General features: G+C 38.2%; 1 protein-coding gene across 2 annotated transcripts in view; it reads right to left on the minus strand.

Annotated features, from left to right (window-relative positions):
* Nucleotides 1-18,652, minus strand: part of tesk2 (testis associated actin remodelling kinase 2) — a 32,291-nt gene extending 13,639 nt beyond the window's left edge. Inside the window, exons 1-6 of one of the 2 annotated variants that reach the window (XM_042219074.1) lie at nucleotides 18,224-18,652; nucleotides 17,933-17,983; nucleotides 13,304-13,716; nucleotides 12,931-13,044; nucleotides 7,824-7,945; nucleotides 4,467-4,515 (exon numbers count right to left, since the gene is read on the minus strand). In XM_042219074.1, the coding sequence (XP_042075008.1) occupies nucleotides 4,467-4,515; nucleotides 7,824-7,945; nucleotides 12,931-13,044; nucleotides 13,304-13,426 (408 nt within the window). In that variant the 5' untranslated portion in view covers nucleotides 13,427-13,716; nucleotides 17,933-17,983; nucleotides 18,224-18,652. The remainder of the gene's footprint in view (nucleotides 1-4,466; nucleotides 4,516-7,823; nucleotides 7,946-12,930; nucleotides 13,045-13,303; nucleotides 13,717-17,932; nucleotides 17,984-18,223) is intronic. The other variant, XM_014332335.2, reaches the window with a different exon arrangement.
* Between the last annotated feature and the right edge of the window lie 50 nt (nucleotides 18,653-18,702).

Raw genomic sequence — 18,702 nt, forward strand, 5'->3', positions numbered from 1 at the left:
CTGCCCACCGTGTAGGCGAATTAGTAAACCTGCTCCGTGGGTTTAAGCTATGCTGGGGCCTTCAGTTTGTCCGTCAGCTTTGGTCCAGAAGAACGTAGCTGACCTCGGGTCTTGCATGCAAAGACCTTCTAATCCTGTCACATATCAAAAACAACTGTAGTTAAAACTGTGAGAGATGAGATAAGGAGTTGCTCGGGTTTAACTGTGGTTACTCTATGACTGACAGGAGTTGAATTAGAGCAATGAGAGCTGAAACTGTACTCTACTTCTTAATGCAATAAATAAACTGGGCTTCTAGTCAGATTAATACCAATCAAGCTGAATCTGAAACTGAATATTAGCCAGATCATTTCAGGGTTAAGTGTCATAAAGGTTTAGATTCCAAAGCCCAACATAAATTAGATAGGCCAACCTACAAATCCACATCACGTAAAACTGAAGGGAAAAAAATGAATAAAGAATGCAAATTATTTTGCAAAAATATGTAAAAACTGTGTCCTGTCATCAGTGACTACCAACAATATTCTTCACATAAGTTTGCTGAAATGTTTGTCTTAACCTCCACAGCTGATAATTCCATGTACCGGACTACGGTCTTTCTCAATTTCTACAGGGGATCAGCAGAGGTGCTTTTTGTGCCTTTGGAGGTTTGTGGATTTCAAGCAACTGGACGATTGGACCCAAAATATTGAGCTGCCTGCGGTCTTTTACCCTCAGATATACTGTGACACACATGCGCACACCGCTTCAAGATGTCAGAGGATTACAGTATTTGTCCAGTAAATTCCTCAGTAGCCACAGAGTTCAACATCTGTTGTCTACGCCTGATTGGAGTTTCCAAACAGAGAAACACAACAGGAGAAATCCCAAGTGCAGTCAATTAAAAAGAAAAAAAAAAAAAAGACTAATCCAACTTCCCTGCTTCGCACAGTTTATAATCACACGAACAGAATACGCACAAAGTATACCTAGTCAGAAAAGCAAATCACACGATTGTACAGAAGAGTGCACCTGTCGTGTAAACTAAAAGCAGTAAAGTGGAAGTAAAGTTATATTTTAAAAAGCCTCTCACTCATGCATTGTGTATTTCCCGGAATTTACCTCATCCTGTTTATGGAAGTACTGATGCACCAAACTGATCATTAAACATGGCACGTTTGGGCCATGCAAGTACCGAGTATGATCATTTAAGATGCAGTGAGCTGAGGAAATAAGAAACATATGGCTGGTCACAACAGTTCTGGAGGACTGTCTGTGTTTCAGGTTAAAAAACCTGGAAAGACTCAAACAAAGAGTTCTTGTTTGCTGCCGGGAGCAGCTTCAAACAGCAGTATAATCCTGGCATGGGTCATGACTTACCATTAGCCCAGATTACGATTGCAGAAGCAGTTCATATAAGATGCATTAAAATGAAGCTGAGCAGAAGCAGAGCAAGTCTTTGAGGTCTAGATCACTGTACATTGTGCTAACTCTTCAAAGCATAATTTGCCTGTGAAACAGTAATCCAGTGCAGATGCCAAATACCCACATCATGCAACGATTCCTTTTATTATATCCTATATTTATCCTACATTATACCCTTTATTATAGCCTATATATATTTATGCAGGTCAAAGATACTATTTCAGGAGGACCCTGGCCAAGAGGACAGCGCACAGCACAATGTCCAAAACATATTTAATAAAATATGAAGGTTAAAACCAATTTCAGTGCAAATTGAGGAGAAATTATATTAACCAAGAGTAGCATTTTCCTGATCCTTTAAAATTGACTTCAAATCCTCCACCGTAACCAGTTCTGAGAATTTCAGGCCCTTCTTTATATACTTCCAGGAAAAACAGACAAATTTAAAAGTTTTTGTCTGATTCTGTTCTTACTCTGTGGAGAAACATTTATCAAATATATAAAAGCAAAAGCCTTCCTGATACACGTGTATGCGCAGACGTAAGAGGGAACCAGGAGGAGAAAGTTCTATATAGAAAGAATCCAACAGGAAAGTTTGAAGACAAACAGCAATGATGTGTGCACAATTTGCAAAGCTAATAACAAAACATAACGCATAATTATGTACAGGTATACCTTATCTAGTTACTATCAGGCACATTTATAAAGAGCAGATCATCATAATGTAATAAAGATTAAAAAACAGTTGTAGATCTCAAGGGTTTCCATACCTAAATGGGGAAGAAGGTTTTAATTCTATCATATGCTATAGACCATTCAAAGCCAATCTTTGAAACAAGAAGGGGAAAAAAAACTAAAAAAAAATTAAGTTTTAGAATGAATACAAGGGAGGTATGCAGGTTGTACTCTTCAGTGTTCTCCTGGATTATTCTTATTTAGATGAGTTAAGGACGACTTTATTTAATAAAACGTCTGTTAAAAATCCAGACATGTTTTTGTGCACTGACAGAATGAAAAGGTTGTTTGTTAACTGGATGCCTTTATATCTAAACCCTGGAGAAGACATCAGACTGGATTATTTATTTAGCAGTTGTGAGTTATGGTGCTTTTCCAACACCATTTAATTTTCTTCTTTTTCTTTTCTTCTTTCTTCTGCTATTTGTGTCTTATAAGCTCTTTCATGCTGGACTTATTTTCTGTGCATAAAAAATAAGTCCAGCAATAATAAAATCAAATCTATCATTTTCAACTTTTGCTCTCTTGAATGCTAACAGCACTTCAGTGTTTCAGTTTCAAGCTAACATATGCGCTAACATGGGATGTGCTTGTGTCTGCGTGTCAGTCAGTGTTACTGAAGCAGCTTGAGGCCATGCAGTAACTTCATTCTCCTCTTCCTCTGAGCATAGCCACATAGCGGGGGTCAGGTAACAAAACGCCATGAGCCTGCTACCAGAGTCAGAGCATACAGCATGGCCCCGACACGATACAACAGGATCTGTTTATGCTGAAGGAAGGAATACAAGGCCTACCACAGTGCGTATGCATAGTACAATATGCAGTACTTCCCTTTGCAACTACGATCAACCATATGTGCAAATTCAGCATCTCAAGATGTGTTCTATTATAAAACTGGTGTCAGTCTCTATTTGTCAAGGCTACAATAAGCACATTCACTGTGCAGCACAGCAGTGTAATTTAGAACATATGTGTGAGTCCAGGAGCATCTCTAACAGTGTATGCTTTCTTCAGATAGCCCATGTCTATCACCCCACATTTACATGTAACTGACCATATCATGCAAATTCATACATAATCATTTGCAGAGATGAACTGGCTCATCAGTGGCTGAAGTGTTGATGTATATCTGTATAAATGAAAGTTCATGTAGATTGAGATTAGCACATCATTAGGCAGATTATGTGTGTATAAATTCTGTGATATGACTAAATTTACACTGCATTAAGCAGCAGAGGGCAAATTTTATTGCAACATGTGCAACACGTGTTGCAAGAAAACAGGAGTTGTAGTTTGCATAACATTACTAGTTCAAAATTAATTAATTCATAATTTAGTAATCTCCATGTTAGGGGTTAGAACAAGGCTAATAAACTCCTGTTAAAACCTTTTGTTACAGAAATACAGACAAAAAGAAATCTATGTCTGAATGCCTGGAGATCTGAGACTGACAGAAGCAAAAAGCTTTATACAACTTCTCTTATTCACTCACATTTATAGAAGCACTTTTTTCTACGCCTGTTTTCTATCTAGCACTCACACCCCGGTGAACAACTTGGGGTTCAGTAGTTGCCCAAAGATACTTTGAAGCAGTCAGGGATCAAACCACCAACTTTCAAATTAGTAGATGACCTGTTCTACCTCCCAAGCAACAACAACTTGTATTTATTATTTAAATTACCCCCAAAAAAAACACACATGAGAAGCAAAAAGCAACTTGCAATGTTGGAGAATACTGTTCAGTATTCAGAATGACTTGAGAAAAATCAAAGCTACTTGGTAACAAGGGGCCCTTTACTATAACATAAACGCCACAAGGGTTCTGTTTCTGCCTCAGTTTATTCTTTTGTAATTTGGAGGATAAGACCTGATGTTCTGTGCAACTCATCCTTTCATTCAGACTCAGATATGTCATGTGTCTATTGGACATTTTCTGTGACTAAAATTGGGCTATGTGAATTTAAATAACATTAATCACAAAGATATCCAAACGTTTACCTTCCCTGGAAAGCTAGATTAGTTGCCTGTATCAAATTCTCTCTCCCTCTTACTCACACAGAGGCCAAGGGTTACACATAAATAAGGACATTCAGTTCTCTTGGTTTTCCACAATTACAGGCTTGTGCACTTCTGTGTTGTGCTCATGGATTACGTGGTGTTCACTTGAAAATAACAAGAACGCACACAAGCCACACTAACACAAAAAGAATTATAGCATAGGTGCCCCAGTGCTCGACCTTTCATTAGCAGCCACGCTTTGATCTCACATATTAGTGTGCACAGAAGCTTCAGTGTGAAATTGTGTGTTTGTGCATATGTTCTCCTACCTCTGTGAGAGCATGAAGCTGGCCCTCATGGACACAAACTCCTTTAAACCTAGAAGACAGATGCAATGAAAAACATGTTTTATAAGCACCATTTCAAAGATTAATTGAAGATATTTGTAATAATTTGACTTGATAAAAGAAAAATGTGGTTGAGACACTGACAGACAAATGTTCTTATCTTTGCAAGCCACAAACACAGTTTCTAACTAGTTCAATAACTTGCTAGAAGAAGTTGTCTGCTCCCTTATCACAGTAGGTGTTTTACACTAGATACCCTTCCTCATACAACCCCAAAGAGCATTTGTGCTTCCAGCTGGAATCAAAGTAACAGCCTTTTGCTTGCCAAGAAAATGTGTTAACCATTACACTATAGAATCACTTGCTATGTAGTGTGTATAAAAAATAGATTAAAATACTTTGTGACCTTTTCTGTTATGAGTGAAGAGAAGAAAGCAGCAACAACAGTTGAGAAAAGATTAAAATTCCAATAGGCAAGACCGGACCGGTGATTACTGTCAGACAGTCTCATAACAGCAGGATAATAACAGCTCAGCTGCTTCACCTGCATTCCTTCCATTTCTCCCTCTGCCTTTCCTGAAAATTTTATTTTAATATAGTAATAAACAAAACCACAATCATGCTAACACCCTTTCTGTTGTGTCAGTGTTTCATAATCACACTGACAAATTTGATTTCTGATATTAAACTAAATAATTAAATCTACCACAATGACAAACATTTTAATCAAGGATAAACACTGCCTCAACTTATCATGATGTCAGATCATTCTTCCTCAATTTTGGATGACTTTTTATTCATCTGTATTTATAAAATAAATTGAGCCCAGAGAGGGCTGTGTACCCCTTCACTTGAAATCTAATGTGGTGTGTGTGTGTGTGTGTGTGTGTGTGTGTGTGTGTGTGTGTGTGTGTGTGTGTGTGTGTGTGTGTGGAGCAACACATGAACCAACTGTTCACAAACTCAGTTGAGGACCTCATAATTCTGAAGTAAACGAAAAGGTCAACTCTGTGGGCCCTTATTAGACTTTAGCTAACAATGACCCCCTCAGTGCAAGCTTGTTAGCACACAGACACACAAACCATGAGGCACGCTTAACAAAGATGGCATTGTAAACGATGTGTGCTTGTGTGTCCGTGAACACACAAAGATATTTATGCATATGTGTGCATGGCCGTAAACACACACTCCCCCACACACATGCCCAAAGTAGAATGTGAAATATTTACTACAAAGACAAAATAACAAACATATTTTATAGCAAAACAGTTGTTCTAATTGAAATAACATCTCATATTCAACATTTTATTAAGTGTACCCACTTTCCATACTTTCCTGCAGTAAAATTAAAGTTAAACACATTTGTATAGCCTTTGCATTTTACCACAGATGTCATTTGAAGAGGTTTAAATATGGATAAGATCTGCATTTAAGAACCATAAAACAAATACAATCCGAGGAATTAAAATATTCTATTCATATTTTTTAGATGTGGAAAACTAAAACTTTTCTTGGACACCAGCCATTGGTTATATAATTCCACAAGCACATTTGATTTTATACACCTTAAAGGACATGTACATCCAAAACACCAATACCTGTGTAAGATTCTTCTGGCAGCTGCAAAGAAAACTGTAGCAACTGACTAACTGAAAGACTGGGAAAAATCATGATTATGCAAAGTTATACATACATAAATAACTTTAACTATTAACAGAGGCAGCCTTGCTCAAATCCACAGGCTTCACATATTTATGTATCTTTTTTAGATCTTTACTAGCTTCCAGTTTTGTTTTGGCCTTTGTCCATTTATGTCAATGTTCTTAATGTTTAAACAAAGCAAAACAAAATAAAGTCATGAAAAGTGGCATTACACTACAGAAACAGAAGACTTTTAAGGACATTAGAGAAATTAGTCAGCAGGACAGCAGCGTAATTATGGATTCAAAGTTGAAAGTGGCCAAAGATTATGTGCATTTAACTTCAACAGGAAGTTAGATCTTAAAGAAAGTGGAACTTAAAGTCAATTTCATCATGATGCCTAGGTTCTGACCAAGTTGCAACCTGTGGCGCTGAAAAGTGAAGCCCAAAAACAAATTCCAAAAATCAGAGTTCCTTAAATGGCAAATTGAGGCTGCAAAAGTGAGTCAAGTCCTCTAGAATCCCATGTTAAAACTTTGCAACTAAAACAGGCTTTGCTACATGTATCCAATTTTCCCTTTCACAAGAACAGCACAGAGTGGGAAAAAAAGCTACTTTCAGCTGCTCACTTATTCACAGGGGATCACATTTGTTTTGGCAGACTTTAACATCAGATGCCTTCTTCTGATGCAACCCCAAAGACATTTGTGTCTCCCCCTAGAATCGAACTGGGAACTTTTCACTTGTTAAGCAAACATGTAAACTACTGGACTATGTAGCCAATTTTTTGTGTATATCTCACCCCTTTGAATTTTATTAAGGCTTAAAGTTAATATACTATTAGGACAGTATCCACTTTATTTCTACATTACTTGGTGCTATTTAGCAGGTATCTCTGGCTAAGCGAGGCACTTGTTAAGTCTATCAATGCATCATGCTTACCTGTGTTACTATTTATTTAGTACTAGGTCCAAAAAGAAGAAGAAAAGCAAAACTGCGACTGCACTTTTAAAACGGTTTGACATTGATTTCCATTTTAATTCTGAAAAATGTTAAATGGAGACAACACAAATCAGCAAGGACCACAAATGTCACCAACTTTTTGACACTTTGCCAATCATACAGCAGATAACTGAAAAGAAAATGTTCATGACTGTATACAGCTTCTGCCTTTCCCCTTCCCTGTGACAGAGAGGGCCCTCCTTGCTTCTTGCCTCCAGGCATCTGGTGAAACCCTAACAGGAGTTGGCAGCTTAGAAAATCCATTGCTAATAGGCTCTATGTTTGACACAGTTTCAAACCAACCCCAAAGGAAACAGGTCACAACCACAAGCACATGAGCAAATGACAGAAGAGAAGTGGTGGTGAAGGGGGTGGAAGACTATAAATATATTTTGTTTATCATCACACAGGCAGGTGTTAGTAGAAATTATTTTCTGCACACAGTCATTTGTGCTGAATATCATCTAGAGTTTCTGAAATCGTTACTAAGAATGAGTTTCTTAAAATCTGCGCCATAACGTAATAATTATCTGGAACAAAATAATGATTTTGCTTGCTTTGTTTTAAAAGTTAAATTAATGCAGCTTTTAGAAGCAACCAACATTTTAAATTAAGATTCAATTAACAAAGGTTATTTATTTATTTATTTTTAAGAGCCCTGGCTGGAAAATAAATTACTCTTATTCGATTACTAACCTGAGTATGTTTGGATGATTAAGCCGGTTCATTAGCTGGACTTCTCTCAACATATTAGCCCTGTTACTGCTGAGCTTGTTCATCTTCAGAGCCATAACTTGGTCTGAAGCTCGATGACGTACCTGGAAAAAAGTCAAATGAAAATGTGTTCAGTTACAGTCAAATACAACCAAACACTGTCTCATTCTGCATATCTAGGGCAGATTAACTATATACTTGTAGCAAGAAAACTATGACTGCATAATGCCTAAAATGAGCACAACAGTTAAGGCCTTGAACAGCTTGCAACCAAGCTCTTCTGCAATTATAACCCAAAAAATATATTAAATCTGGTTCTTCAGGCAAGAAAACTGAGGAAGCCAAAAAAAACAAAGGGCAGGACATAAAAGAGAAGTGAAATGAGGTCAGTCAATGCTGACCAGCCATGACAAAGGAAACAGTCAGGTCAGTGCTCCACAATCAATTTTGTATGATTCTGCATCAGGATTTAGTTTCCATTGATTTGTTACATAGTTGTGGCATCACACTCAATCCCTCCATGGCTGGCTGGAGACTATCCCAGCACGGCAAACCTAACAGGTCATTGGATTGTGACAACTTTAAAACATTTCCCGTTGAAGCTATGAAACAGTACAGTACACTTTTTTTTTTTTTAAAACAATCTACTAGCATTTATTTTTCATTGACTGCAATTGACTAGCAAGAGGTGCTATGTTGGTAGCATGTTTGAATTTAAATGCCTAAAAGTCAAAATCAAGAAAGTTGAATCAAAATTTGGAAGCAAATATTTCTTAATCAACATCAAATGTAACAAGAAATAGAGACGTGTATGCAGATTTTGATTTTGTTTGTTTTTATCCCAAATTTAAAGATATACTTTGGAGCCATTGCAAATACAAACACACACACATACACACACTTTCTAAAATATCAGCAGTTCAATTTGCTTAATATATTTAATATCTACTGAAGGAAACACAGATTATTTTACAGATTCCTGTGGTTACTATTAAAGGTAGAAAGCCCCAATGTGCCTGTCTAGACGTCAGGAGAACCAATTGACTAAGACACTGTATGCAAATCTATCTACCTACACTTGCAAACTCTTTCCTCCCATCAGAAGCATTTAAAAAGCTTTTAAGAAAGTAATTTCAAAAGCCTAAATTAATCCTGTATCTACGGAAAGACGAGCTTCAGTACATAAGGCAACTATTCAAATATCATAAGCTCCAGATGAGGTGTTAACTGTGGAAAATTATTCATAGACGCATGCAAACCAGACCTGCTAACTGGCACGTTAGTATAGCAGTTATGCTATCATTTATTCTGCAGCAACTTAAACCAACACTTCAAAGGTCATTTTAAACTGCACAGTGAATAAAAGGTTTCAGTGCTGCCAGTGTTACTGTATGGGCCATTGTGCATTCTTTGTTTGGTAAAGCATGAACCATTACAAGAACAAAGGTTCACCTGTCACATATGTTGGTTTGTTTTGGACACTTACTCAATACTGGATGCTGGATAAACATGGTTTGTTAGTAACAGAGTTTTGGTCACTTTTAGTCGTGCATTCCTTTTTTGAAAAAGCACAAACAATTCTGCTCTTTTCTGTAAGCACATAGTAACACATGATGATTGTAGAAATCATATCAAACTGCTACATTTGATTAGATTCAATAAAGACTGGGGGAGGGGGGTATACAGTCCCAAAAACGCTCTTATATTCACTATAAATAAATAAATAAATAAATAAATAAATAAATAAAGGGCACATTTATGTCATCTTATAGCTACTATCTTCCATTACACAGCCACTGTGATATCCCATCAATACGATGGGGACTTGACAACACAGGCAAAAATCAATGTGGATTATGCAGGCAACATTAACAATTAAAGGAAAGTATACAGAATAACACTGGTTCCTCTGCACTGCAAGTTCATTACTTAGTGCAAGATGATCACTATTATATACCGTGTATAAGCAGAACTTCAAAAAATATAATGAACTTGAATTTAGTCTGTGAGAGTTTTCTGTATCGACTTCTCTCTGTGTCTCACACATGCACAAACAAAAATGTCTCTGTTCAAGTTCAAAGGAGTGGGCATGGCTAAAAGAGCCGACAGTCCCCACCACAGGACAGCAGAAACAACAGATGGCCACTCCTCTAAAGGCCTCCTCCCCCACATCCGTCCGACCCCCAATTCCTCACTCTTCACATCCCCCCCCCCCCATCTGCAGTTATTCCTCATCCCCCCCTTTTTCTCCCCTCTGTGGGCTCCAGCAAATCATCATGCCCAAGTAATCATCAAGTCTGTAGGGGTAGCATTTTTTCCCTCTCTCCCATCTTCCTCTCTAGTGTCTCCCCATTTTTCCACCTCCCTTCTCAGATGGAAACCATAACCCTAGTGTCTGTCTCAAACCCTTTACCAAGCCCCTGCCACCCCAAAATAACTCAACCTCTAACCAATCCTTACACCCCCCTCCTCTTCAAACTCCTCTTCCTCTCCTCTGTAACCCTCATCCTTGCTTTCCTTTGTACTCAGTAAACACCTAAAACCTCTTCTGAAGCACCACATCCCGTTCATCAGTCTTTCCACACCACCCCAGCATCCACTCGAATCCGTCCCTCCTCTTTAAACTCCTTCTTTTGCCTCAGCTCTGATCATTTTCTATAGCAGTATAGAAAACAAAGTGAGTAATGCTTATCTCACAGTGATTATGCTTGTTTCCCTTCAATGAAACACACCCCAAATGTCTCTAAAATCATTCATCAATGGTGTTTGCTTTGTTTATTTTTTGTTTTTTTAATCCACTCTTTAGCCCAGTTGCAGCACTGTGAGTTATGAATAACTTCCAGGGGTTTTACATCAATAACAATGGCATGTTTCTGAGAGCTGGCATACAAACTACACAATGGGTTAGAATAGTGCTGAATAACAGCACTTTCTACAAGCTTAATATGGCTAATAAAAACCAATTACAATATACCTAGATTCACTCCAATACAAATCTTCTGGATTAGCTTGAGCTGTTCCTAACAACACACACGTCACTCAAACACCACTGGCTGTCAGACAACAACAGTATCATCAATCAGCCCACCCACGACACAATGGAAACCAAATGTCACAGCAGGTCATCTCCACTGGAGGTCTCATGTTGCATACAATCCAGTACATGGCCAATCCTCCTGCACTAAAGCCAAGTTGAAATTCCAATACACAAAAGCTGACAAGGAAAAATAAATTATAATAGTTTGTAGGGCTGGGCGATATGGCCTAAAATCCACATCACGGTATAATTTGAAAAACGTGCGGTAATGATATATATCACAATATATTATTTTCTTCTGTATAACATATTTTCCACACTATAAGGCACACTTAAAATCCTTTAATTTTCTCAAAAATCGAGAGTGTGCCTTATGTATGAATTCTGGTTGTGCTTACTGACCTCGAACCGATTTTGGCGTGCAGAAATCTGTTAAAAAATCTTTTAGTACAACTTTGGTAAGCCGCACTGTTTGATGGATTGTCAGAACATTATGGCTGCCTTAGTGAGGAGCTTCGCGGAGTAATCTGGGTCCAAAACTCCGTCCTCTTCAGGTCCCAAAGTCAAACGAACACTGAGAGTTAAAAACAGTCTAAATTCTTTCATCTTTAATAAAATCATCAGCGTTGCTGCTTTACCAGGTGTAACAATTAAGTTTAACATCCAGGCATCCATGAACACAGAATTTATTACATTTAACAGAGTTAGAAGTTAACAGGAAGTTAGCTCGCTAGTTTCCAGCTAAACATGACATACCATGTTCTGACTGAGAGATTTTTGAAACGAATTAAAACGTACAGCTCTGCTACCATTTCCAACATAAATGAAGACAGAAAACTAAACAGCAGTGGCGTTTGCAGGGTTACTGAAGTTGGACTACCTGGTATATAATGTTGTGCTACGTGATTGCTAGCGACACAGCTATGTTAGCATAACATTAGCACAGTGAAGCTGGAGGATGAACGCCAACTTTTTTTCCCACTCGATAAAAGTTAACGTGAAGGATTCTGGTGGTCAGGGACAAATGCAATCGCATAGCAGGATGCTATACACGGGCCAAGCTTCAGTAAGGAGAACAACTGAGATTATTCATCCACAATAAGAGGTTAGTTATTAATATACTGCAACAACATGGGAACAGAACAGCTGCGAGAGAATTCAACATTAATGAATCAATGTTACGGAAGTGGAGGAAGCGCAGTTTTTGGCTTTCCCCATATTTTAAAAGTGCTTCATCTCTTTGCTATGACTGTCGCCCGGCATAATTTGCAGATGATAATTGTAGCCGCTGTGATGCTTTCGACCAAAACAGGCGCAGCTTGACTATGTCATCAACATGCGCTATCGCGATAGAGCAGTATAGTCTGTTTTCACTGAGATATTTGAATGCTAATCAATAAAAATCAAAAATCTATAGTCAAAATCTCTATCGTTGGCCAAATTTATATCGTTTCTATCGCCCACCCCTAACAGTTTGATAAATAGAGTGAAATAAAAGGGAGTCTTAACTTTCTTAATGAATAAGATAACAAACCCTTTACCCCAATGTTGTCACCTTTGTCTTCTATGTTAACCCTTTAGAAACAAGAGATCGGTCTTTACTGTCTGTCTTAGAATAAACCCCGAACAAAGAATGCATCTGATGATATACTAAAACCAACAAAGTCAAACATTATTAGGCCATCATCATTTATTTCTAATATATGCAATCGGGCTCTATTCCTAGATGAGCAGTCACACTGCTTATCTAAACCACAATGAGTCATGCAAAAATTTGTAACTGTCATGATGGACTGATAATACAACAGACCAAAAAAAAAAAGTTTCTTCTGCTGCAGCTTCATTTAGCAGAGCCTAATTAATAATGAGACTGAGTGCAATCGAATCACTAAATAAAACTATGTCAGGCACCAAGGGTGAAGAATTCAGCTGAGGTCAAATCTGACACTCTGGCTTGAGGTATGAAATGAGGCATGGTTATAAAATGAGAAGACAGTGAAAGAAAAGACTGAACTTGAGAAAAGAGTGAGGTAATATCTGATCTCTACACACCCTGAATACATCAGAGAAAAATCCTGAGCCAATCCACTCGCGGGAGAAGTCATCAAGGCGTGTAAGACAGGAGAAGGCACTGATGAGGGCTCGGTAGGATGATGGGGAAGACACCTGGAGAACACAGAAAAGGACATGTTTGATGAGCATGTTGCAGGACCATACCACAACTTTGTTTGGGCTGAAGAGGTTGTCACAAACAGTTTCTGAAAAAAGCCACTAATCTATAGCTAAGTACAGACTAGAACACTGTACAGGTTACAATTATACTGTTGTCCAAGCTCTACACTGGCTTTACATTGAGTTGTAGAGTGCACACGAGTCCTGTACAGTGTATAACATGTAACAATTTTAAACTAAACTAAAAACCAACCTGCAAAGGTGGAGCCATTCCCATCTCACACACTCCTACCCCTCCGATATCATCTCTGTCCTCATTGAGGCGTTCAGGTCGTGTAGGAAACCCAGCAATGGAGTTGCGTTTATTCCGTTCCATGGTGACGTGAATGACGGTGGTACCAGTGAGGGTATTATGGGTGTTTTTCTGTAATGTACCCGCATGACAAGTGGACTGGTTGGTTTTCGCAGAGCCGAGGGTTTCACGGCAGAACAGTATTTGCACAGTTTGTGTTGCGGGAGAAAATATATCACACACATAGACTTCTGTTTCTGAATCTGAACCCAAGAATTTTCCAAGTAATCCAAATCATCACTGCTTGTAACTGAGAACTTCACCCAAATAAGGATTTCACATGTTTGACAGAGGTATGTTGTATCCCTGGAGACCTGTAGAAAGAAAGAAAGAAGAAATTTAATGAGTAAGCTTCATGGCAGACTTTTTTTTACTATGCTGCTGATTGAAGTAGCCATTGTAGCCAATGAGAGGTATAAGCAAAGGCAAATTAAGGCTTTAACATTTATTCCCACTTGAAGTGAAACATAAAATGAACAGTAAGAAAATTTTTAAGTGTTTGAATGAGTTTAAGCAAAGTGTCCAAATGACAAAAAATATTGTTTTCATAAAAAATATCTACTTATCTCCAGGTATCAGTCTACATTCTGATCATTTTTGCTGTTAAACTTCCGTCTTTGGATTTCCAGTGACTCACAAGCATGTTATCAAGCATGGTTTACTTCATCACTATTTTCAGGTGCCGAGACTTGGTGGCCCATAAATCCTCCATCTCAAGTCATCAGGCCTATTTAACAAAGATTTTTGTATATTTAAAATGGTCCTTTTGACATGATCTATCTATCTACGGTAACTATAAAGCAAGACCTTTTTGATGCAGTCATGTCACAAAAACAAAATGTCTAGAGAGTGTCTGAGACTAAAAGACACATTTAAGACCTATGCAAACTGAATTTAAGTCAATTCAGTACTTTTACTACAACTTTTTGGTATTGAATGTGCCCTGAACATTTTATGGCTCCTTATTGACCAGCAGTCTTACACATAGTCCTAAACAATAAAGGAGCAAGTTACAATTTCATGTTATTCTAAAGGTATTTAAAAGCAAATGCAACTTTGGACTGGGTCCTGTCTCAGGAGGGACGAGACAAGCCAATATTACTCAACAGGCTCAAATGAAATGGCTGTAATAGGGGCCCATTGTCCAATTATGGGAGATTAGCCAAGGAATAGCTCAGGTCTTGGACCTTTCTGCCATCCAAAACAAAGTCAGCAGGGTACAAAGGGGAACAGGAAAGCACGTCTGCAGCTAAAGGTCTTTAAATGCCTGTAAACAATGTGGCTTTCATATCTTAAGAATACGTCATGCTAGAGGAAGATTTCTTTAGCTGATAAAAACACGTTGAGCCACTCTATAAATCTTTCCCTATAAATGCTGAAGAGTACACAAAAAAATGCCTTCCTTCACCTAAGGTCATAAGCAGAAAATTTCCCACTCACTGTACATTTCCACTGAAGACATATTTCAGATCCTATGTCTCAACAGTAAGTGAAAAATTAACCTGACGACTGAGCATCTTATGTGTGCTGAATAGAACATACACCTTTAAATAAGAACAGAGTTCAGTGAGAAATAATAACTTTCACGCAGTAAATTGCTTGTGACCTGTTAATGTTAATGTAATAATGAAAGAAGCATCCAATTATAAACTGTTTGCCAGCTGAATTTAAAGCTGGAGTTTGTTCCATTTATCCATGGAAGTCAGAAATTAAAATGATTTTTTTGAGTTTGATTTTATGGATTGAATGTGTTCAGGTCAATAAAAATATTTCACAACCTCAGGTTTTGCCACTAGGGATTTTCTGCTTGCATATTTAAAGATGTCTGCATCTACATGACAATACAAAAAAATGATGTCAGGTGCAACAGGTAGCAATAATTCTAACTGTATATAAATGTTGGCCAATCATAAGGCTACAAACAATAACACGGGGCACAGTCTGACACAGGCGTAAACTTTTGATGTCGCAAAACAAAACTATTGTTTCCCTTGTCCACACAGAAAGGTACCGGATGACGATGTTGCACTTTCATTTTTCAATGTTCAATGTTTTATTGCTACAATGGCAATACAGATTCTGATTTCTGAATTGACATCTACTTTGCATATTGTTGACCATCACATTGATAGGCTGAGATAGTAGGTAGGTGTATCAGGGCCTAGTTCTCTTCAGATGTGTGAATGACTCTTTTTTTTTTGTGGCTGCTTCTAAGTACAGGTCATGCTCCACTTCTCTTGCCTACAAGTTCTTTATTGTTTCTGTTATACCTGTTGGCTCTTCTGCACATTTAGGAACATTTTTATAACTGCTACCCAGCAAGTATGTCGCTGAAAGTAAGATTTTGTTGCATTGGCTCCCTGTTAACTTCAAAGTCCATTTCAGATTCTGGTATCAACTCTGCATTGACAAGCACCAGGGGATATCAGAGAACGTTAACATCAATATATCCCCATCAGGTGTCTGAGGTCGTGTGATCAGGGCCTGCTGACTGTGCATCAAACAAAGTAGACAGAGCTTTTGCAACAATTGCAGACTCTGGAACTCTCTCCGCCTGAGCCTGAGCTCTGTGGACTCATGATCTCATAAAAAAAAAGAAAAAAGCTCAAAATATGAAAAAAGGCTCTGAACTAGTGAATAAACAAAAAGTGGACATCTAATGATGTCACTTTGGGTTTCAGGAAATTGTAACAGGTATTTTTAACAACGACTTCATCCTTATTCTTATCCACTTTTGCTATTTCAGAAACGCTTGCATAATGTTGCGCCAATGTGGAAATTTGACTTCAACTTCTTCCCTGATGTAAGAACAGAAAGTAAACAAAGACTAGGTGTTGTGGTTAAACGATTCCTTTAAGTATGGGTTCCAACAATGACCTCATACGTAGAAGTCGGACTTCACATTATCGCTAATACTATAAATACTGTCATTATGTACTCTGGCCTTTCTGTGTTTGAGAGGAATAATGACAAAAGCTTAAAACAGGTGCAGTGTTTTAAATGAATATACTAAAGAGGCCCATTAAACCAAAGCAGAAATGCAAAAGTCAATGTTGGGCCCAGATGAGGTTTCATAAGATCCTAAAAACAGCAGTGACACTAGACTCTTAAGAGAGTTGCTGTACTCCTACTGGACAATTTCTGAGATCATTCTCTGTCCCAGCCACATCCTTAAAAGGCTTTTCATCCTCCTCTTTCTGTTTTTTTTCCCCCTAACAGCGACACCTCATTTTATGCCTTGCAGAAACAGTACGGCAGGAATAAAAGTGGCTGTGCCAAGAAAAATGCAAGCCACAAGTACCAGGCCCAAGCGTTCCTATCTAATTTCAGTGGGGTTTCCGTCCAAGACCAAGAACACAGATACATCACATCTATTCTGTATCTGAGTAGACAAGAATAGGTCAGCAAGTAGAACATAAATTCTCCCTATATTCATAACCGAGAAGCAACAAAGAAGAGCTTCTGCATTCACACACCCACATTAATGGTCAAAGCTGCCCTAACTGACTAAATAAAAACTTCCCATTCTCACAAACACTTCAGACACACACATGATACTTGAAAAAGCCTAATCTTTAGTGGGTGGTTAAAAAAGGATTTTCAGTCAGAATGATTATTTTATAGGCAAAAGATGATGACAACCATAGTAATAATTTAAACACCTACTCATTAGGTAAAAATGAAACGCACATCATTCATAGTCACTTCCTGGCAATAAAAAAAGAATTCAATTATGGGGGAAACAACCACAGCTGCATACTACAACATGACTTAGTCCAATTAAAAAAATAAGATCATACTACAGAAAGTTGTAATTTTGAGCAATACGATAACCCTCTATCACACTGGAAATGATAAAAAGAAAATGTAGGCAAACCAACAGAGTTCATAACTATATTTGTTTCCAAACTATACCCTGTTGCCTACATATCCAAAAGGCGTGCACTTAAAAAACACCACACTAAAGGAAAAGGGTGGAAATTTCAAAGGCAGAATTTTTCTTGGGGTCTGTAAAATGTGGCTTGTTGCTACTCTGAAACAGATGGGGCATCACCAAAGCAGCCTCAGGCCAAATGTTTTAACAGTAGTTTGGGGGCCTGAACACCATGCCACTGTGTCTCAGTGGATCAGAGACTAATAGAAAATGTCAGCAATAAATAAAAAGAAAAAAGTACGTAAGTGATGCTCTAATGACAGGTTTGTAGCTAGGGTTAGTGTCTCTGAGGAGCAAGAGGAATTAAATGGGCGTGAGTGAACGTGTAAGAGTCTGCATACACAGCTCAGCAATAAGCACAGACCTGTTTTCACTACATTCAAACACAATGTAGAAGTTATGATAGTCTCTAATGATAATTTCTGTAAACAATTTTCAGCATTTCAGTAATCTGATAGGCCCTTTGTTTGGCGAGTTATAGATACCAACTAACTGTAAAAAGCCATGCAAAAATTTTAAACAAGATCAATTTTAACAAAAGAGAATAGCATCACATCTGACCACAATCTATTACAGAATACCATACCAATGCATACTTCTCATTCTTCAGAGTTTTGAAATAATGGAACAAACCGAGGGGACAGGCACTGTGGAGTGGAGGGGAAAAACCTACTTTATATACCTGAGAGCCATAAACAGCACGAGTGAAGGGGGAAAAGGATGATTCGTATCTTGTAAAGTATAAATAATATGCTAAATAATGAACTTCTCGATCAGCATTTCTTCTGTTATTTTAAGTGTTTTTTTGGCCGCGACAGAAATGTAAACAAACCACAGAAGAAACAGTCAGCATTGGCGTGTGTTCCCCTCGAGTTCAGCTGACTCACCTGTTTTTATTTCATAGAGGTGTTTGCAGTAACAGTGCAAACTCGTTTTCGTGTCTTTTACCAGGTGCCATTTGAAGAAAACGTCCAATTAACGCCAAAACAGCAGGGTTGGGACCGAGGCTAGCTTCGTGACTAGCGGACGGGCTAGTTTGTCAACAAAACTGGAGCTGAGCAGAGAGCTAACAGACATTAGCCCCTGGATCCTGCAAACACACACAAACAAGAAGTTTCTCGTCGCGACGATTGAAGAGTCCAAATTCCCAAAGGCTCAAGTGTCACAATCAATTCAGAGACTGCTTATGTTGTCCTTGTATCCACAAATGACCGTGTTTTTGTACCGCCCGGGATAATATTTCAGTCGATTGTTGGTGTTTGACAGCTCCGTCGTCTTTCGTCTCTCATCCAAGTAACTCCCACTGGCCCCGCCCACATTCGACTGGCACGTCTACAAGCCAATGAGCACGCGGAAATTTGCGCGA

This window comes from Haplochromis burtoni, unplaced genomic scaffold (assembly GCF_018398535.1).
Source record: "Haplochromis burtoni strain Fernald_Lab_line unplaced genomic scaffold, NCSU_Asbu1 Contig_27, whole genome shotgun sequence".
NCBI classification, from domain to species: Eukaryota; Metazoa; Chordata; class Actinopteri; order Cichliformes; family Cichlidae; genus Haplochromis; species Haplochromis burtoni.